Source organism: Dromaius novaehollandiae, chromosome 6, assembly GCF_036370855.1.
Source record: "Dromaius novaehollandiae isolate bDroNov1 chromosome 6, bDroNov1.hap1, whole genome shotgun sequence".
Lineage (NCBI taxonomy): Eukaryota > Metazoa > Chordata > Aves > Casuariiformes > Dromaiidae > Dromaius > Dromaius novaehollandiae.
Window position 1 is genome coordinate 36,099,729 of NC_088103.1, and position 22,610 is coordinate 36,122,338.

Below are 22,610 nucleotides of genomic sequence, written 5' to 3' on the forward strand. Positions count from 1 at the left end.
GGGCACAGTACCTGCTCTAGGTCTTCTGCTGTTCTTTTATTTTCTCCTGTGGCATCTTGATATGGTAAAATGAAGAGCTCAGCAGATGTGGGCAAACCAGGGAGCAGTGCGACCAGAATATGCTTGCTTGAAATACCTGTTGCCTGATACATAGACAATTAATAGACAAATAAATAGTGGGGATGGCACTGAATGCTGACAACTTCTTTGCTAAGGCACCACAATACTTTTACAAATTATGTAGGGTAGAGATTGTACTACAAGAAGAGTCTTGTTAAAATCCAGTGCAGGTAAAAAGTCAAAGATTAATGATTTCCTAGTCTAAGCTATATTACCATGTTCTCCGGTAAAATATGCAGGGTCCTAATGATAACATGCGGACAGACATGCTGAAAGGAGCTCCTAAATAAAAGCCATATCTGGTAGGATTTGTTTCATCTAAATTTAGCTATGTAAAAATTATCTGTCTATTGTAAGCTCATCCCTAAGGTTGTTTAGTCAATGGTAAGAAACAGCATGTTAAAAGACAAGGTATGTGGGCTGAATTGCACTCTAGAGTTGCGATTAGCCAAAACAGAGCTTAAAAGCCTTATGGAGAAGGACTCATAGAGAAAGAAGATGAATCAGATTTGAATTCCCCAAACCAAACAAATTCGTATAGTTCACATCCTGGGTCAGTTCCATAAGTTAATGGCCAATGTTTATTTTTTGTCATTTTGGCTGAAAATCTTAAGCAACCAGCAATCAGTTTGGATCTGAACCTCCCTTAAACACAACATTAGCCAAGATTCAGAAAAAAAAAAAGATCCACCAGTATCACTTTCAAGGTCATCTCTGTTAACCGGTTTTAGTTGCTGTTGCAATGACATCAGACAATTATATTGTGGACTTGCTCTTCAGAAAAGGAGCTGGCTTGGCCTTCGAGAAGTTTTGTGGGCCAAAACAAAGAGAAACACAGTTTGCTGAACCTTCTTCCATTGCCTCTTTATGTTGTAAAGTAATCCAGCACACGCATTTTAATTTCAAGTTTTTGATCAAAATTTTAAATTTCCAAATGCTGACTTTAGTAGGCCATCTTTGTGGGGGCGGGGGGAAGCCCTTGGCTGTAACAGCAGACCACTGCAGCTGGATGCAGCACAGAGATTTGGCTATATAATGTAGCTCAAAATCCTCTCAGACACTACTCAGATGTAAGACTCCTGATTTTTTCTCCCTCTTAGTTCAGGAGCCAAGACTAGAAACAGCTGCTCACTGGAGCAAATGACAGAGTAAGGACAGGGAGTCAGTGAAACCCTGATTAAAAATCTCCGTTACCTGAGCTAATTCTGTGGCCCTCTCACGTGTCACTGCTGCCAGCAGGTGCTTCTTGACAGGAGGCCAGACAAGGCAATACCATGTGGAGCAATGAAAATGAAACCCTTCCCCTCCACTGCGTACCCAGGAAAAACATAAAGTTTTGCTGTTGTTGTTTTTCAATAGGGATTTAGAAAAGAATTATAACAATATAAAGGTCTCATACAGTCTTTCTGTGTATTGTATTGTATTTCTGTGTAGTGTATTGTATGAAGCCAGGGCTGGCATTATTTGTGTATGACTGTTTGGTCTAAGAAGTCAAGAAAAAGATGCAGAATTACCAGATAATAGAAAGTCTTCATTTTCTGAGGCAGGGAATGATATTTTTATCTGGAAGCTTTTTGGCTAATCTGCTTGGTTCATTCTTGTCTTCTTCATCAGAAGTGGGAGACAGGACTCAAAAAATCAGTGACGTGAGGAAATGATTACGATCGTAATACAAAATATTCTATTTTGTGATAATCTGAAATTATGTCTACTTATAGAGAAGACCAGATTTTAGTAGAGAACTATAATTTCTTATGCAGAATTTTTACCCTAGTCTATGGAACTCTGTAACAAGAACATAATCCTTTAATAAAAGTTCATAAAAATTCTATAGCACAGCTATAATTTCCTATTGAATTATTTAGTTATTCAACTTATTTTTATACAGCATATTTAATTGCTGTAGAAATATATTGGTTTTATCTTTAGTTTTTTTTAGGAACTTCTCACAAAGGCTGGTTTAAGGTGAATCATTTAGCTATATAAAGAGGGGTAATTAGCCATCAAAAATATCTTTTTTTTTTTTTTTTTACTCCAATAGCAAAAAACTAGTTTGTGTTTTCACTACTCTGCTTTGGAATGTGGCCTTGGTATTGCATTTTTATAATCCTTACTTCATGGCTTGATTTTGTTTTATTGAGTTGTTTATATTCTGAAAATTCATCCCAAAGATAAATGGATCCTTGAATACTTGATTCGGATATAAACAAGTCAAAAGATTACAGAACAAGCTCCAGAAAAATGTTCTTTCTTTTTTCTTCTTTTCCTCCCCACCTCCTGCCTTTTGAGGAATTTGAAGAAAAAATTTCAGAAACAACCCAGACAGGTTTTCTGTTTTTTTTTTTTTTGGGGGGGGGGGTTAAAAACACTCAAATTTTAGAAGAACACAAAGTTTGTGGACGTTATTAGTAAGGTTATATGTTCATTTGTGGCATCATCTGTGCAAAAAGACTGGAAAGACCTTGTGCACTAATCATGTGCCCACAAACCCATTTCAAACACTTCCTGCCATTATTTTTTTCTGCTGCGATGAGAAACCACAGCTGTCTCTTCTACCTTTTCTCAGCCTTTCAATTTGGAATTGAAATCTGTAGGTACATAACAATATTTTTATGACATTCTGTTCCACCGTTAGAGAAGGAGCTTCAGAGCTTCTTCATATTTTTGATGGGCAAAATGTCATCCAGTCCTGACCCATGACCCTCAAGCTATATGAAAGACATAAAGCACTTACTGTGGCGCTCTTCTCTGTAGTGAAAATTGTCTTCATTCTGGTCCCCTAAGTCTCTTACAGCATATCTGTTACTCCATTAAAATAGCCTTACTTTCCACTGCTGTATAAGAATATCAGTAAAAGAAGCAAGAACTGCTATGAAGTAAAGACATTTGAACATCTATAGGCAGATATAAGTTGTTTGTTCACTATATACCCTTTTCTCAGAAATATTCCATACAAGCTGTTTTATTAAAAATATGAACTGAAGGTTGACTCTGAGCATCAGACTGTCATAAAATGGGATAATTTCACTTATCTAAAATGTAGGCATCTGGCCTCAAACATTTGCCTAGGTTCCTTTTCTAGTTAGTGAAGACGGAAAGACACCTCAAGAGATTCAGTCCTAAAGTAAGTGTAAAGTAGAAATCAGAACCACAGTAATGCAGATTATGCACATTGCTTACCTCCACCAGAGCTCTCTTGACTACTCTACTGATGTCCCTTCTCCACTCTGGAATATCCGGATTGTAGTCATCCAGGTTTGGAGAGAACGATAACCGAAGGGACTGAAATTGCTCTGCAGATACAATGACATGATGGTGAGACGATTAAAGACTGTGAAATGCCTCATTGTCAAACAAGTTGTGATGTCCCCATGAAGTGGGCAGAACCTAGTGAAACCTGCTGCAATTCGTGTTCTGCTTTTCTTTATTAATCTGCAGATGACGCACAGATCGTCTGCAAGTGTCGCAGAACGGAGAAGAGTGAGCTTTACTTTAATGGATAAAAAGCACTGGAAAGGCAGTTGTGTTGGGAATGCGATTGAAATGTTACCCTAATCTTGACTTCTGAAAACAGGCAAGCCCTGTGGAGGAGGCTGTGCTTGTCCTCTCATGGACATGCCCCAGGCACATGAAATCTCAACACAAAGGAAGGGGACTTGGATAAAGAATGAAGGAGAACTAGCCTTGGAAAACATGTTTCTTGATTTCTATTGCTGTTAGCAGAGACAGATACCCACATAGCTGTGACCACATGCTTATTATAAACTGCTAAAACTAGGATTCTCAGTGGTTCTTAGATGACACCTACACATTAGTGTGCCCTAACTGTTTCTAAGGCCTGAGTACAATATTGAACCAGTACAGATTTCTGTACAAGACCACAGCACACAGCATTGCTTTCAACCCAAGCAGCTTTTGCATGAGTTAAGAGGCCTCTACTGGCCAAGAAGGGGTAAATCAGCTAGCAAAATGACATAACATTTTGACAACCATGCTGCATGTTACGATATAGTGATAGGCCAGATGTAGGAGGGCTCTGGGAAGCGGGTCAAGATTCTGAGATCATCGAGGCAGCTCTTGGTCCAGGCTAATGTCAGTCAGTTGCGTTCAGTGGTGTTATGCCAAACTGATACCACTAGAACCAAGCTTAGGATCTCACTCAAAGCACTCTGGAATAAAGACTTCACATTGCCATCAGGTATTCTAGCTCTCTAGCTGTTGATTACAAATAATCCTATGTGAAATAAAGGGGGAAGGGCTCACCATACACAGCAATAGTCTTTGTATCCTGCAGAATGGTGTTTCCTGCTGAGACCTGAACGGTGATTGTATTCATCCCTTCCACAGAAAATGTGAATGTGATACTGCCGTCCAATGTGATCAATGGCTGCAAATATATGAGAAAAAGAGAAATAAAGTTAATTTGGCTGGAAAGGAAAAGCAAGTTTGAGTTTGGCTCTTCAGCCTATTTGGGAGGTTTTGGAGTCAGCTCCAGCTTTGAAACTTAGACATTTAATGAGAAGGGTTCCTTTGACATGGAAGCCAACTTCATTAAGAGGGTCCAGGGATCCAGGTGGAGATATCCTCCTGGAGCTCAAAGTAGGATACCTACAATTTCCAAAGGGGTTAAGTTTTAAGATCCTAGCATTTCTTAGTAACTATATTCAGGAGGCTTCCCACCTTAGCACGCTGACTATTCCGGATCACATGTAAAAGTGTCTTGCCCCAGAGAGGCACAGATCCTAACAGGAGAGCCTACAAGACTCACTGTTCTGGTGGCACACTTCTTTGCTAGATCTAGCTGTCAGTGACCTGTTTAAGGTCACACAAGGAAGCTGTGATAGAACCAGGGGCCAAATCAAGATTCCTCAGTTGCTCTTATATGCAATCCTTAGATATGGAGAAGTTATTTTTGGAGACTGATGATTTTAGAGAGGACACAGGTCCCCTCAGCTTGCTTCACTGTGAAAAACAGTTTATTAGTGAGCTGTACCCTCTTTCAGCGGTCTCTGCCTTAACCTCTATTTTCCCTTATTAATGAACTCTGGGTGAGATCTTCAAAGCACCCAGTATTAAGTGGAACTCTGTTCCCATTGTAGTCTGCAGTAAAACTCCCACTTCAATGAGAACAGAGTTAGACCAACTCTGATCACTTATGAGCTTAGTAGATCAGAGGGAAGGTTAAAAGGTGACAATCACAGCCTGTAAGTACCTCTAGGGAGAGATGATTTCTGATACTACACAGAGTTCTTTAATCTACACACGAAGGCATAACAAGATCCAACAGCTTGAAACTGAAGCTAGATAAATTCAGACTACAAACACAGTGCATGTGTTCAATGCTCAGGATAATTAGCTATGGGGAAACAGTTGGGGGAGAGGGTAAGAAAGAGAAACAGTGAATTTTCCATCATCTGAGGGAAATCATTAATGTAAAACAAAACAAAAAAAAGGTCAGGTTCTGTCACAATTACAAAGAGCTAAACAAAGCAAGAAGTACTGACGAGAAAGCCTCTGAACTGCAGTATACAGAAGATAACCATGTGTTGCTGAAGATCCCTTTTGGCTCTACAAAATCCATAAGAATCTCTCCCCTGAGAGACTAATTAGGATCTCTGGGTACTTCAGCCATGGAGACACCTAAAATAACAGTTGCATAATGGCTGTGCAGATTTACAAACACTCTGCAAGCAAAGAGGTAGCCAAACGTTGTGTATGTTGTTTTCACAGCTGAGCAAAGTCCAGAGGCAAGGAGGTGTACTGGGAATCATTTTACACCCTGCAGCATGCAACAATAAGGTCCTCGTGCATACATAGTTTAGCAGAGTGTGGGGGCTCTGCATTGGGCTTAGCATATTTATGGGGAGGCACAAAACTGCTGGTAGTCTCTTGTCAGTTGCCACAGGAATGAGGCTTAAATCCTAGGGCTATGCAAAGTCAGTTCCAGATATAAAAACAACTTAAGTTTGGAAGGCTGGTTTCCTAAAAAAAGAAAAACAAGCTATTCTTTCTGTTGAAGAAGGGGGGTAGGAAACCCACACTAGAAACTCTTTGAGATTTTGGTTCTCTACATCCACCTGGGATGTAACTGCAGGGAGAAAGGCACTGCCAATCTGCATGAATGCCAATATGCCCTACAGCTAAGTCACAGCAACAATCACAAAGCAGCTGGTTTGCAAACAACTAGTATATGGGAACGAATTGTTTCCCATCCACTAACAGCTCGGTTCTTCTGCCTGTCTATGAGAGCCTGAGCTTTGGCTGCTCTCAGAGAGAGCACAGCAGACCAGAGGGCCACAGGGTCTACTGAGTCGGGCAGCTCCTAAATTTCAATGTTGGTACATTGAAGAACAGAGAATCAGTCTCTCCCCCTAGCTTACAATTATTTTTACTGTTTAAAAGTATTCCCAGACCCTCTCTTCCTCCCTTCTCAGTCACAGAATTCCTCCAGGATTATATTGATCTTGGTCCATGGGGAATACAAACCTCTGTGTTGTTCCCAAACCACCAGACGTAAGTAAGTGTTCCAACTTGGCTTGGCCACAGTACTGCCGTGGCATTGACCTCTTTGTTCTTCGTGGTGACAAATGGCAGAGATAAGTGAACATGTTCCAAGGGGCCTGCAGAGACAGAAACAGCAGGTGAGTCCTCTGTCCCTCTGAAATATCAACCTGGGGGAGAGGGAGGCTTGATAGGAGATCCACTGGTTTTGGGAAGAGGTATCCTCCAAATCACTAGGGGACATGGCAGTTAATATTTTGGCTTCATGCCATTTGTAGAGAGAGAAACTTACGATCTGTCCTTTTAAAAAAGGAGCCACCCCTGTGCTGAGCTGAAAAACTCAAACTCTTTACTGCAGGAATGTCACATACTTGGGGACATCACATACGACTGAAACAACAGGGGCAGAGGCATATTACGTGAATACAGGCTTCCCTGGGAGGACATTAGACTGTGCAGGACAAACAGCTTCAATGGACATAGCACATTTCAGATACGAAGGATTCATTCACCCACCGATTGCTACAGTTTAGTAAACTTAAGCAGTGCTCTATCTATTTATACCAGCTGAAATTCTGTCTCAAGGCAGCTATTCACTGTTTGCCTTCATTTTAATATTACGTAATACTCCCTCCCTTTCCTCTATATACTCTTTTATTTCTTTAGCATAAACAGAACATAATTCATTCGACAAGTGACATTATGCCCAGGGTTACACATTTCACATCTTCTGGAGACAGATGGTCCTTTGTTGTTACATCTTGTCCTATAGATTTTTTTTTTTAAAACGTGTTCTGACTGTTCACTTAGAGAACAAAACAACTATCCTGAGAGTGACAGAGAAAGAGAAAGAAAGAATCCTCAGGTGATCTGGGGACATGGGTTTCTAAAACAAATTAAGGCCACATCCTACATCTCCAAGCTCCCCCCCAGTGATAAGAAGTTGAGACTACAGCCCAGGAGGATTCATTTCATTGTCCATATGGAAGTGAGATATATTGCTAGAAGACCCTTTATATTTCAGGAGAGGATTTTTCACAAAATATCCCATATATATGTCACCTCTTAGACCTTGATTTTTAACCCGAGGAACACCAGACATTTTGGATCCAGCACCCTATACAGCACACACAGGCAGAGAGAGACGTGTGGAAAAAATCTCCCAAATAAGACAGTATATGCAATGCAAAGACAAGTGTTCCCAACTCATTATTGGAATGCAGCTTTCTCTAGGGTGCAGAAACAGCCACTGCTTAGCTTGACACAGTCCAATTAAGAGTCATCCATGATCAGACTAACTAAAGCCTGCTACAGACCAAACCGGGCTCAGTTTTCCTTTGATGATCTGAAGTTAACACTCTACTTGCAAATCTATGAGAAACCAGTGCTGCTAGATTATTGCTACTCAAGCAGTACAGAATTTCACCCTTATAATTTTAACAGGAATCTCCTGCAGACACAATTCTGTGACCCAGCTGTGCCTCCTCTCAGCAAGACTGAGAACTGAAAAACAGCAGCTTCCCAGGCTAAATATTCTGCAGCTCCAGTATCCTCTGGGATGTTTGCCAAATGCCCAGGGTCAGCATAGATTATAAAAAAAGCAAATTTCCAAACACCTGATGTGGTGACAGCAGTGACAATGGTGCCTATGTAAAGTCGAATACCTTGTTCTCCAGCATATTTGTGCACAGCTCCTCTGAATGCATCTCAAGTGACCCTGCGCTGCACAGAATACCCAGCACCTCTGCAAACCTCCATCCTCCACTCGTGAGGAAAGAACATGAAAGAATGGCTCAAGTGGGCCAATTGCGACTTACTGTTTCCGTGCAAATAGCTGACGGGTCCAAGCGGCTGAAATGCTGAACTAATATCTGGCCAGCAGATGGGGATAGCTCACTCTGGATAGGCCCTTAGTTTTATAGGAGTTTGCTTTCTCCCAGTTAAGTTTGGAGACAATTTCCATTTCTGAGCTTTGTGTGGGGCCTCTAAGCCATTGTGACTACAGCCCTTCATCTGCCTCAGGAAAAGTGGTGTACACATCCCTGAGAGCGGTTACGGAGAAGCTTCTCGAAGGGTTCACTTGGGCAGGTGATGTTATTTTAATGCATTCAGACAAACGCATAAATAACTTTGCTGGGAAACTTTTCAGCCTGTTGAGACAGTTCAGAGACAGCCTGTTGGTTGGAGAAGCGGTTTGTATATAACTTTCTGCACCCCCAAATCCTCCTGCCTCAAAACAACTTGCATTTCTGGATCTGGGGACTTCTTTGCAGGTGACACAACTGCAGCAAATGTGCTCCTTCTGTGCACTGGCCCAGCAGCTACTGCAGGATGAGGAGGGTGCCAGGTGGAGACTTTACTCCAGTCTTTCAGATCGCAAGCATGTGGCTTCAGTGCCTGCAATTTTACCCTCAGTGAGGCCTTTGACCATAGTTAAGGGGAGGATCCTGGAAGGACCAGGCCTGGTTATGCAGCACACACATATCACATCTGTAACACGGGGTGGCGCAGACAGCGGCCCTTTCAAAAACTCCCTGAGTGCTCAGGCTGCACATGACTTCTCTGAGTGTCCTAACAATACAGTGTATGTTTCTGTTGTAAGGACACATATTTTTACAAAAATCCCTAGTGGCCAGATTCACCGACACCTGAAGCAGGCCTCTAACTTACCAGAGAGTGAGTGTAAGCATTTAAGCAGGATTTACAAGCTTTTGTGGATCTGGGCTTTAGGCTCTGCAGAGGGACTGGATTTACTGTACATCTCTGTCCTCAGCAAATCTATTGCTAGTCTGAATGGCACCATGCTCAGTGCGCGTCCTGTTCTGAGGTCCCTAATTCTCACTTAGAGAAGGCTTAGATGCATCCCTCAGAGATGTGGGTTCTCCGGGGGTCAGGCATGGACACGCTAGACCTGGCTGTGGTGGTCATCTCAGTATTTAAGTCCCACGCTGGCTTTATCTATACATAGCACAGAAGTATGTATTTCATCAGCTTCCTAAGTCACATGAACAGATCTGAATATTGTTTCTTTCTTGTACTGCTAAAACAATCAAAGAGGCTCTTTAATCCTTCAACAGCTACAGAAAATGGATTATATCAGCTATAAGCCACTATCTGTGAGGATAAAGGCTGGACACCTGCCTCTTCCCTCCATTTTGGGGTTGTGTGAGGAAGCAGTTGGTGCCTCACGTGGCCTCATTACTTTGCAGATAGGCTGAGCGTGTGCAATGGTCCCCATGGAATCGTCTCTTGTCAAACAGCGAACGATTACAGACCCTGCTCGCGCAGAGCTGTCAGACCCTCCTATGAAATATCAACCGCCAAAGCACTTCTCCACTTGTTTCCAGTGACCTTTACAAAGATTGAAAAAAAATGACCACAGCTCCTGTTCAGCCGATTTTCATAATCAGCAGCAGAGATGGGGATTTCTGCATTTGGGGCCCACAACTACTCCCCCACAACTTAGCCAAGCACACCCAGGAAGACAAACCAGAATCTGACTCCAGAACCTTTTGCTACTGCAAGCAGGGGTCTTTTCCACTGAGCCAAATCTATGCTTGCTCAGTTGCTGAAGAGATTATGTAAAAGTGTAGAAACGTCAACTCCTGAGCAGAGGTCCCTTTCTCTACCCTGCACAGCACACATATAAGATCACAGTTAAACAGTATGAAAGAAAATCAGTATCTTTCTGAGAACTTACCTTCATTCACCAATGCCTCAATGCAAAAATGATATGAGTTAAGCCCCAAAATCAAAAACCCAAGCTTCACAGTAATTTATGAGTACTGATATTTTTGCAAGGTATAATTATGCAGTTTTCAAATCTGAGGTGCTGCTGCTGAAGGATTACGTGACATAAAACTTTGCCACAGACCAGTATCTATCAGGTTGGGGAATCATAAATGGTCCACCGTAATCATGAACTGATGGTCTTTTTGAAGGGAAGAGTTCAGGGAGATATTTGCTCCTGCTCCCTTTGTACTCCCTCATAAACTCCCAGTCTCTCACAACTACACCTCCCACTGCTCTCATCTGTTGGTATGACTGTGCACCATTAAAGAGCTGCTCTCTCCCACTGAAGAGGCAGCTGCTTTCATGCTACGCAAGTGGAGTTAGAGCATATAGAATGCACTAAGTTATCTAAATAACATGTGAAGTTACTTTGGTAGAGGCTAAGCGGTGTTAAGGCCAGTTTTTGTGATCATAACTTTCAGGTTTGGAATTTCCTTTTTTTCAATAATTCTGCCACACTGGCATACAGTCCAAAATATAAATAACCAACCAAAACCTCACTCTATAAAGCAAAAGTTTGGCCCCAAACAAATCCATTAGGGATAATACAAATTTTCAATAATAGGCCAAATCTTTGGTTCATAACCACATGCTAGAATAAATATGAAAGGATACACTGCTGGTTTTAAAGCAAGGACAAAGATACATTTCAGTTGTAAATCAGAGACAGCTAAAGTATAAAAAGGTTAAAAATAACAGCAGAAGAGCAATGTGGAGATAATATTTTTTCTTGTTATACTCTTTAACATCAGGATCTTGGTTCCTATGACAACAGAGAGACTGAAATGCACTGGTTTCCATCCCAGATGTGGTTGCATTTCATTAGAGGACATAACATGTGCAAAGTATAAGTTAAGGCTTTTAAAAAGTATTAAAGATTCTGGATATCTTTGTTTTTCTGGAAGTGTAAACATGTTAAAGAAGGTGCTTTTCAGAAAGGGATAGACACTCCTTTGAGGTGTTTCAAATTAGATCGCCAAAAATTAGAGGTTAAGCATGGTTTGAAAAGGAAATGTCACTATTGTCTGTGGCTCCTCTTGGTCTGGAGTCCTCTGCTGGAGGACAGCCAAACACTCATTGTCTCCCATCAATTCCCGCCCAGCTGCAACCCCCCAAACATCATTACTAACGGAAAGTAATATTTTTTTAAAGCATATCGGAAGCTAATAACAGGTATTAACATACATGTTACATGCAAGTAGAGCACAGCATTGTCAGATCCCAGACTGTTTTCCACTAGCACGGTAACTCGGAATATGCCCACGTTCTGGTAGATGTGCTTGATCCCATCTTCTGTTGAGCTGAGATTGGCATATGACACAGCGATGCCATCTCCAAAATCCACTTGAATGATGGATCTCTGGAGGTCTCCCTGTGGTGACAGAAAAGAAGAAAAGTCAGAATAGATGCTGCTTTTCCTTGGAAGAGACTTCCTGGCATCTCAGCTGACCAACGCAGACATCAGCAAGCATTCTGGTGGGAGCTACAGAAAATGATTTTGAGAGTCTCGATCAGACTTAGTACACCTAGATCATCCAGATGATAGTTACGAGGTCTCATGTCAGCTGAGGAAAGAAAGTCACTTAATCAATTTGCTCAATAGTCAGTAGAGAGAAGGTGACGCTTCCTGAGATTTGACTCAGCTCGAGTCTGACTGTGAAGGTGTCCTTCAAGGTATTGTTGTAGCACAAGTTACCTAATTGTCAAGAGGACTAGGGATCTTTTGCAAAATAAACTGGTGCCTTCCCTCTGAGTTTCCTTCCAGCGAAGAACAGAATGCAGGGGGGATGGTGCTCACTTACGTCTCCTGTCAGCAGTCACTCAGGATGCAGGTAGCTATTGAGATTACCTGTCTTTGGAACAGTCTCACAGTTTGAGCTTTTACACTTAAAATCATAAAAAGCAGAATGATAAAACAGAGAAGAGGCTTTGAGAAGTCCCCTAGGCCATCCACCCTTTCCCAAGGGGAGAGTGAACCCTATCAAAGCAGTGAGGTGTCAACAGAACCCCTTCAACCTCACATGGTAAAGGTGACAGCTCATAGCAACTTTCAACTTGTTCAGCGGCCTGATTTACAATGAGCTGGATTTGTATCTACCTCGTAACAGCCACCAACGCTACTGACACTAAGTGGGACCCTTGCTGCCTGCTTCAGAAGGGAAGGGCTAAGGAATTAACTGTGCTCATTAAACTCTTTTCCTGCTGTCTAGAGAAAATCCTAGCAGCCTAGCAAGGCAGGTTTGTGATATAACTCATGCTGCCACGTTGTGACATTAGTATCCTGGGCTGCTAAACTAGCACATTTCAGAATTGACACAAAAAATTACAAAAAGAGAGAGGAAAAGAAAGAGAAATACACAGCTGTAAAAAACAAACAAAACGACACAGAACAAAAGCCAAGGATATCGGGGATTAGTATTTGCTATGCCAGAATGGGGACCCTCTTATGTGAAGTAAGCCTACAACAGGTTTTGATCTTCCACTCCTGAAACTGAATTCCCACCTGCCTCATACAGCTTTGTTAAATGCAACATCAGAGACATCCAGCCCTAAAAAACATTTACACCCAAAAGAGGGAAGTAGTGCCATTTCCTTATTCTGCTTTACAGAAAAAAACATTTTTTTGACTTTTTGTTTACAAGGTGTTTTGGTTCAAAAGACAGAGAAGTGAATGAGCATACACAACAATGCAGACAGCCTGTGCCTTGTGCACTACAAACACTGGTAGGATCCTCTCTTGTCACTAGGTAGTGATATGCTTATGGTAAGGGCAGTTTCTGACAGCCAGATAGCTATACAGCCCGTACTGACCTATATCACAACAGTGGCTGCTACAGATCCTCTCCCTTTCAGGTATGACATGGTACCTTGTCTTAATTTTGAGCATTCTTGCTCCTTTTGAGAGTGCTCCTCAGTGACTTTGCATGATCCATATGCTGGATATGTTCATGCTTACCGGCTGTTGCTATGGAGCAGCTTACTCCACAGTCTGGTGCACCGAAGCAGCTGCCACTGTCTGGAAGAATGCCGTTAAATTAATAGCTGAGGGCAGTTCATAAAATTGGCTGAAAGGACATTTAATTTACTTTGGTTTGGTTTCCCTTTCTTTTCCCTCCCAAGAGAGAAGCAGTCCTCTGGATGCCTGACTAGAATGAAAGGTACCAGTGCAAACGCTTGGCATTGGGTAGGTTTCCACACTGGAAAGGGAAATGTGCGTGTGTGTGAGTATGGGAGGGAGCTGTAACGTAATCTTTACGTTCCTCTGGTTCCCTCAGTACTTCTATCACTTCTTGTCAAGGCAGAAACAGTGGAGGCTTGCCTGAATGGAAAGTCAAGGAGGAGCAGAGAGCTACACCTGGGGATGGGTGAGAGAGAAACATCCTCCTAGACGCTCTATATTCGGAGGTTAAAGACAGAGCCCTTACATTACCCTGGCACTCTTCCAGAGGGTGGGTCTAAGCCTCAGTTTTTGTCCCTGGTCCGACTGCTCAAAGCTCAGCTGCTTCCAAAGGGAAGAGGGAAAATAATTTTATTGCTCTGTTTTAGAGGATCCCATTTTGAAGGTGGGTGAGAAAAGGACAGTCTAGGACAAAGGCACACACCTAGGGATTCCTACAGATGTCCCACATCATTTCTCCTCCTGGTGTCTCTAAAGTACAGAGAGGAACACCCCCATTCTCTGCTTGAGAGGACCAGTGAGGACAAAAGTACTGCATGAGATGCTATAGAGAAGGACAACTTAAAAATCCTGTTTGAAGGAAACATGGAGATCTTGTGTGCTAACCCAGCTTCAGATGGCCCTTGGGTAGCTCTTAAATGAGTTTCTATTAGTAATTAGCATTGTAACATCTGCAGTCTTCAATGAGATATGGTCAAATCTAAGAAAGCTGCTTGAGCAATGCAAATGGCTCAGGCCTCCATTCAGCAAAGCTCTCAGCAAATTCTTCGTTTGAAACGTTACTGCAAGTTTAAGCACCTGCTTACATTTTTCACAGAGACACAAATCGCTGAGGCAAGGTCTCCTACCTATGTTATACAGGGGATCAAGCTGGGGTATCACAGTGGTCCTTATGAAGAGCAATTAGGAACACAGGAGATGGGCTTAAGTATACAGTTAAGTACTTTGGTGAGCTAAGTTATTTGGAAGAAGATGGCAAAGCACAAAGTCTGAAACATGATGCAAAGTGCTTCAGGCACTTTTGATGTGGTGCCCTGTCTGACAGGGACAACAGGAGGCATCGAATGGATTATGCTTCCAAAGAGAGATGTGGGCACACGTGAACTCCTCAGCTCTGAACCCTCATCAAAGGAGAGATATATTCGCTTGAGCATGGTGTTGGACCAAAGACAGAGAGTGCTCTCTGGTCTGAAATAACTGGCCGTGCCCTTAGGTGCTCTCCCAATTCCTCCAGGCACATCATCATCAGGATTTTAGTCATCATTTGTTACTAAAAATGGATGATGTCTTTGAACATCATTCAGTAAAGCTATACTGCTGGGACATAAGCTGTCCCCAAGGTCAAAACTGCAGCACCACAGCGACACTGCTGGCTTCATCATCTCTGAGTATATTTAAGGTCATGTGGTAACACTGCATCTGAGGTAGCAGAGGAAGATGAAAAGGATGACAGCATTTTGGAACAGCCCTGTTTCTGCAAGAGTCAGAGTTAATGCACTAACAAGTGATTTTTCTCTTGTCTTCATTTTCTCTGTAGCCATGAAACCCATGGTGTCTGCAACTGCTGCTGGGGAAGGGAGCCATTTCTTAGACATGCAGGATTTACATTTCAATTTTTTCTTCCAAATTCTCCAGGGAGAAGAGATCCTGACAGAGACATCTCCTGAAAATGTAGCTGGATAAGAACTTCAGCTGCTATTCCCCCAGTCTTTTTCATTTGTCTTGGCCTTTCCCATTTTGTTTTAAAACCCTTTGAACCAGAAATATATTTTCTATTCAGTAAAATCCAGGCTATAACACTCTTCTGAAAATGCCACATTTTGAAAAGCTGACATTTACAATTTTTAGCTTAGGAAGGGGGAGAAAAAGTCAGGAAAAATGAAAAGTCTGTGTTTTTTGACTTGTTAGAGTGCTTTATCTAATGCCAGGTAAGAGCATAGGCAGAATAAGACAGAAACAGAAAGCAAGAGAGCCAAGATCAAAACATTTCCTGCATAGCTCATAACTGCTCTGCATCAGTCCCAGCTGTCTGTGTCCCAGACAGCTCTAGAGAGCCATTTACATGTGGTTGTTTTACCAAGGGATGTTTTGTTTTGCAGCGGTTTTATACACATACATACATCTTGCTAAAATCTCTCCTGATGCTTTTCCCAGCTTTTCCCCGTCATACTGACAAACCCAGCGCTGTGTGCTGGGGTTTTCTGAAGCTCTGAGCTGGAGTGAGGTGGCCACTGAGCTCCGAGCATCGCTTCTGCAGCCACAGCGAAGCGCTCCGAAGCCCTCAGCTCCGAGCTGAGCGGTGCCTTCGGCGCACAGCTTCTTTGGCCTTCACTGCGAGAGGTCTTTAATACCAGCCCTCTTAGGTGTCACAGGAGATGGCTATTTGTCTCTGCATTCAGTACCTGTATTCTAATCACAGAGAGCTGTTCAGCAACCTATTACGATAGCTTGAAAAATAAAAGTAGTTCTGTGGGTAGCCACCAACTTTGTGGGTATAATCTTAAGGACATTGCAACAATCCTGATAAAGGCTTTAGTCCAACTAAAGACTTAAGCATATGCTGAACCTGAAGCACATGAGTGCTCCTTTTAGCCTGATGAGAAGCCCTGGGAAAGAAAAACCAGTTTCTGGAGGCCCCATCTAACTCTCTCTACTGATACAACAGTTAATGTTAAAAGAAAAAATACTAACAATAATTCAGAAAATAACTGTTTTCTGAGTGATTTTCCTCACTAAATGCCTAGGAGATTTCCACACAGGAACAAAAGATTTTTTTCCCCAAACCAATGTACATCTTTCCTGTTTCTTGCCAAAAAGAATAAAAATTTAGAGCATATACAAGACCTGAATGCTTCCAACAAACTCTCTGACACTTCATGCCTCAGGGTATGCTAGAAACTGACTATACTGTTTGCAACAACATTGCAACAACATTGTTACATTTTGATTACTTTTACACAGACGTTAGTATTTTGGTATATGTGAGATTATGGCTCATTCCAATCAATCTAAAGAGGATTCTGCCTCCAATGTTCTATCTGAATCGCACCCAGAAGGTTGTAATCATGTATTTTCCCTATAAAATTCTAGTCTTTATATGTAAATTCAATATTAAAACAATGAAACACAGTTCAACGTTTTTAATTTTGGTTCCGTGCTTCAGATTTAATTTTAAAGTCTTCAATTATGCATTGACTTGTGTCTCTTCCTTACAGATGCTGAAAATGGATTTAATTATGCTCCGCAAGAGACAGACACTGCAGTTGTTGGATCGTCTTCCTGAATGAATGTCTCAGAAGTCTGTTTTGTGCTTTCTTTAGATTAACCCCTTTCCCTCTGTGGCATTTTTCCATCATCATCAGAATACATTCATGAAAGATATTTCCAATGCAATTGAACATCTACCTATGCATGGGATGCCTTTAATTCAGGTCCACTTTAACCACGTGCTTAATTTTAAACAGACATTTAGGTACAACTTGATCAAGGACTGAAAATCATGCTTTCCTCTGTATGTTCCTGCTTACAAAGAGATGCTCGTAACTTTGCTAAAAGCAGAAATTGAATGGAAATGTATCTCTTATCAGAACAAATAGCCTGATGTTTTTCACATGTGCTTCTTTTTCTAACCAAATCAGTTAACTGTACTAATCAAATCTTTCATCCTAACTGCCACTCCTGCGAGCACAACTCAGCTGTGATCTTTTTTTTCTTTTACAAAACTAGATCTTCCATGCACCACAGGAATCAATAAATACAGCCTCTCAGGGTGATTCAGAATAATCTGACTTCTCTGACTGCAGGTGTTTTATACGAGTGTAGTGCTGCATGTCTTCATGAAGGAGGGGTTAACTTTCATACATTTTTATGGAATTTCAGCAGTGAATCTAAAAATGCACAAAAGGCTCTGATTTCTTCCAATCAACTTGTCATACAGAAAATGCAATTATATATCAGATGACTGGTGTGGGGAGGGCAGTACTGATCTCTGGCCGTGTATTATTAACAGGAATGTGGTGGTACTGGTAAGATAAACAGCCGTGATTCAGCATGTGCATTAAAAGTTAGGATGAAGGTTTCAGATTTTCATAATCATTACTAACTTGGGATATCAAATGAGGGATCACAGTAGGATACCACAAAGACCTACAGCCTGTGCTTTCAAATACTACTAGCTTTGCATCTTTAATTTGGGTACATCAACAATCAAAACAACGCTAATGCTAAGCTCATCTCTAGAGACATCAGCTGAGCTGAATTCTGAATTGTGCTGAACCACAGTGCTGAGAAGGGAAATGCTAATAATACTCTTCCACCAGCAGTGTCCCCTGAGCTCATTAAATGCACCTGAGACACTATGGCAATCATATTAAATGATTAGGCAATCATTTAATAACACTGTCATTACAGAAACCATAGTAGTCTCAATGACGATCAGGGCTCCATCTGTATATTCATGTGGTAAGAGAGATTTCTCTGGTCTTATAAGCATACAGTGTGAAAATGAAAGGCACGGAGGGAGGGAAAAAAGGAAAGCTCTGTTTTCAAACTAAGGAACAAAGACACAGAAAGATTAAGTTTCTTACTCAAGGTCATGCAGGAACAGTTCAGAGTTCAGTTCAGGAATGGGTTCAGATTGCCTCATTTCTAGCCCAGAGTTGAACTGTAAGAACAAATGAGTATTCCCCACACATTTGGAAGGGAAAATCCCCTTAGCCTCATGCTAATATCACCTAGCAGCAGAAAGTAGTCAAAAGCAAGCCAACATCTACACCCAGTGGAGTGACTTTGGCAAGTGAGAAGTGAAGCAGACCTGGAATGTCACAGATTTTTGACTGTCATTTTATCAAGATAAAAAATAAATTAGAGGAGGCAGTTTCTCTGTGAATTATCTGTAATGAAACAGCCAAAGCCCTGAACCTTTCTAACCTCAATGTCGTTACCATCCATTTCCTCAGCAAAAATGTACGAGCAATCAGATGAAACATGTTTGAAAGCCATTGTGCTGCAAAACATTGCTCTGGAGGCTGCTGCTTTTAGCATCTCTGCTGAAGCAGTACAGCAAACACCACAGGTCTCTGATGTCCCCCCCACAAATAACAACTGGGTTTGTGACAGGCAAGGGACCTACATGACCATGTGATGAGGGACATTGGGATGAAGAACTTCAGCAGGAAAAACTACTCTGTAGTTTTTGTTTTGTTTTGTTTCTGCTACTGTTCAAAAATAAGAGAAACAAAGGATTAAACTTTATGCTAGCAGCACTCTGATGCAATGTGAAAATTTGCTTTTAAGCACAAATTTTTAGTTTTCTCCTGTGCTGCCATTCAGTGACAAACACACTGTTGCTATTCTGCTTAGCTCAAAGGAAATTTAAAAGCAGAATTACCAGCAGAAGTAGGTGCTCTCCTTACTAAACACTTGTCTAATATTTAGTACAATGGAACCATGTGAATCATAAAAGGAAATACTGATGATTACTGGCTGCTTTTATCCATTAAGAAAACCATGAGGATTATACCCAGATTAATAAAAGAATGCACCTGGACAATTCTTTCCAATAGCAGGGGACCAAAGGCATTGATTGTAAGGTGACTTTACAAGCAGTTTTTAAGAACTCATTAAAAAAATGACAAAAAGTGACAGGAAAGTTAGACCACTTTGATTATTTAAACATGTGATGTTGCTTGTTGTTGCTTTAAATGATATTTATATGATGCCAAATATAATTGGTTTACAGGAAAATTGCATGTGACTCTGGGTTAGAAAAACCGTGCCAGAATCCCAGTTCTCAGCAATCAGCAATGCTCGGTGCACTTCTGGTTTTGGTGTCTGCCCCCCTCTTCACTTGCACAGAGTCCAATGATTACTTTCCTTTTGTGTCTTTTCAATAGCAGGGCAGCTGGCTTTGGACAACAACAACAACATTGTCTTTCTTTCTCCTCAGACACCTCTTCTTTTACTGACATTGTGTCAGTGTCAGAACAGCACAGTCCACAGTCCCAGCCTTGAGAATCACTATAAGAAACCCCTGCGCTGTGGTTCCTGCCCCCGACTCCCACAGCTATGTGCAAACATCAAGTTTTTACTGCCGGCATTTGCTTCTTCCTCCCCTCTTAGTAATCACCTCCACTACAGAGATGCAATGATTTTTCAGGGCCTCTGGTAAGCCTGCATCTACAGTCCTTCCTCCTTTTCAGACCCAGGCAAGTCCTTAGATAGAGCAGAAAGGTCTGGAAAGATAACAAACGTACAAATCTCAAAAGAACTCTCTTTTCTCAGCTCGCCTGCTTCTTACCTTCCTCTTTCCTGTCTTTCAGGTCAAACAGAATGTAAGCCTGAACAAAAAGAGCTGGGAGGCTGCAGTATATGGATCAACTTTGTCGACCTGAGGGCTTCAAACAAATTGTCTCAGAGGGATAGAGATCTTAAGATGCAAAGGGACTATGATATGAGCAAAGGCCACTATTTTTTACATCCTAAAAGATATTAAGTGCAACATGAGCTAAAAGAAGAGTCCCCAACAAAGAGTTAAGTACGTAAAATATTTGTCATAATTCCAGGAAGCAAGGGTTGAATAGGATACATCATCTTCATATGTCCTTGGGGAAAATCATGCATGCACACACAGGCATATCCAGCCTTTTCTGAAATACCTGATGTTCTTCTCTTCAGCAAAAATGGAGCAGCAGAGATTTTGTGAATGCTGAGCATCCTGGACTGTATATTCTGTATACCTGTGCAGGGCAGAACTAAATAGAAATTGGGAAGTTTTGTGATACATCCACCTTGTTTGCAACAGAAGGAAAGGAATTAAATATCTATTCTATAAAAAGGTGTCTGTTCTTTTGCTGAGTGGTTTAACTTTTCTAGTGAGCAGTGTGATTTTTGTTACTGAAATAATTAAATCAGTAAATGCTTTAGCGTATATACAATTACACTGCTATAATCACACCTTATAGTCCTATAGCTTACATACAGCTGGAAAAAATTCATTCTCTGTTGAATATGTCTTTTGCTGTAATGTGTCAGCTCAAAAGTCACTGGTAGATTGGGTCAAATTCACCCAAAAGTTTTGCTGTTTGCACTGTAGCCTCTTTACATCTACAAATCTAGAAGTAGAAGGTTGGGATTCATCAAGGGAGAACAATCACCAAGGCTGGAGTTCGATCAATACTGTTTCAGCCCTCAGAGCAGTTCTTAAATCCTGCCCTATCAGGTATCCTGAAACAAGAGTTCCTTTTAGATTTCCTCAGAAATCTATGCCTCAGGTACTCTCTGACAAACAGCAGGAGAAAGATTCCATCTCCTAATGGAGATGATGTTGCTTCTGAACTCTGGAAAACACACTGAAGTAATGCTACCAGGACCAGAATCAACAGAAAAGATGGAGAACAATCCAGAGCAGATGCTTGTCTAAGAGAGCGGTCAGGGCACTCCTATGGGATATGTGAGTTCAAACATCAACAGGAGAAAGAACAGGAAATTTGTTCCAAGTTTCCCATACTCTGGGAGATTGTCTCTCCCTCTGACCCACTGGCGTAATTCCTTGACAGTATTGTGAGTGATGTCTCAGCTAACCCATCTTCTTTTCCTCAATCTGTTTTAAAAGTTTTCTGAGAAAAAAGGCAACGTAAGAAACAATTCTATTTTGGTACACAACCACACCTTTTTTTAACCATTTGTTTTGGCAAGAAACATGAAAAGTTTGCGTCTCATTTTGGACTTTTTTCTTCATCCTTAAGGACAGAAATCAATAATTTATCCAGGTCAGATTATATTCACCTAAAATACTGCCAAGAGTTACACCAAAATGAACATGTCTATACTGTTATGACTGCATCTGCAGTAGTTTTGTTGTATAATAGTCACTACTGAAAAATAGTGACCATATTTTGGAGAAAACGAACATTCTGGTTTAACAACTGCTTCAGGTTAGATATGATTTTATACTATATGTTATTGCTTTTACAAATCAGGACACTCGTTTGCTGAGGCTAGGGATGCAACATAAAAATAGAGCCTACTTCTTCCAGTTGGACCAGGAAAGTGACATTGTGTCCTAGATCAGCTGTCAGTTTGCCATCAGATGTGACTATGCGAAGTCCCTGGGGAGCTTTGCCAGGACACTGCTGTGGTTTTGCTGTGTACTGTTCTCTGACGCCGTCCGTGCAGTTATTAGAAACAACTTTCCGATATCTGCAAAGGTAGAGAGAGAAACCCATACAAGATGCTGACAAGGAGCATAATGGGGTTAAGTGGAACAGGCAACATTTTCAAGGTTTCTTTAGACTGGTGAGATTGGAAGAAAAAAGATTACCAAATGTATTTTAGCATTTGCCTCAGCCAAGCATGGCATGTGGGCCTAACATACAAGTAGTGTAATACTCTTGTTAATAGCACTTAGTATTTTCCTACATAGCACACCTATAAGCCACATATTAGACAAATTGCATACAACATATAATTATACTAACTATAAAATTTTAAATAAATGTTACACATGTAGAGTATGCAGTTCAATTCTGTTATTAGATTTTGGGGCATAGTTAAACAGCTTTTTTCACATGCCACAGAACTATCCACTTCTCACCAGCTGTGAAGCAACTCTCTCTGATGAAGCAACACTTCCACAGCCTTAGAAATGACAGAGTTGATGAAGAAAGAAGCAAATTCTGCCTATCTTTGTGTGTACAAAATACCAACAGGCAGCTTGCATTCCTTTGTTTTAATCACTCACATCAGAAATGCAGTCTGAGGTCAATATCTTGACTTCAGCTACATCTTCCATTGACATCCAAGAAGGCCAAAGAGTAATCAAGCATTCAGGACAGCTGCCCATTAATTATTTCTGTTCACATTTACACCAATTTCAGGAACAGGTCTGGACCATGCATGATAGAGATCTGGTAGGCTAGACTGGAAGCCCCGACAAACTTAATGAAAAAGAAGTCCCAAGGGCATTAGGCAGCTTTGATTCACCTTTGGAAAATGCAATCTGTAGTTGTCATTCACTTAA

General features: G+C 41.3%; 1 protein-coding gene across 2 annotated transcripts in view; it reads right to left on the reverse strand.

Annotated features, from left to right (window-relative positions):
* Positions 1-22,610, reverse strand: part of LOC112993673 (VPS10 domain-containing receptor SorCS1) — a 315,899-nt gene that overhangs the window by 20,849 nt on the left and 272,440 nt on the right. For both annotated transcript variants that reach the window (XM_064514196.1, XM_064514197.1), the window contains exons 18-23: positions 21,619-21,790; positions 11,599-11,785; positions 6,607-6,740; positions 4,384-4,507; positions 3,301-3,413; positions 12-143 (exon numbers count right to left, since the gene is read on the reverse strand). In XM_064514196.1, the coding sequence (XP_064370266.1) occupies positions 12-143; positions 3,301-3,413; positions 4,384-4,507; positions 6,607-6,740; positions 11,599-11,785; positions 21,619-21,790 (862 nt within the window). The remainder of the gene's footprint in view (positions 1-11; positions 144-3,300; positions 3,414-4,383; positions 4,508-6,606; positions 6,741-11,598; positions 11,786-21,618; positions 21,791-22,610) is intronic.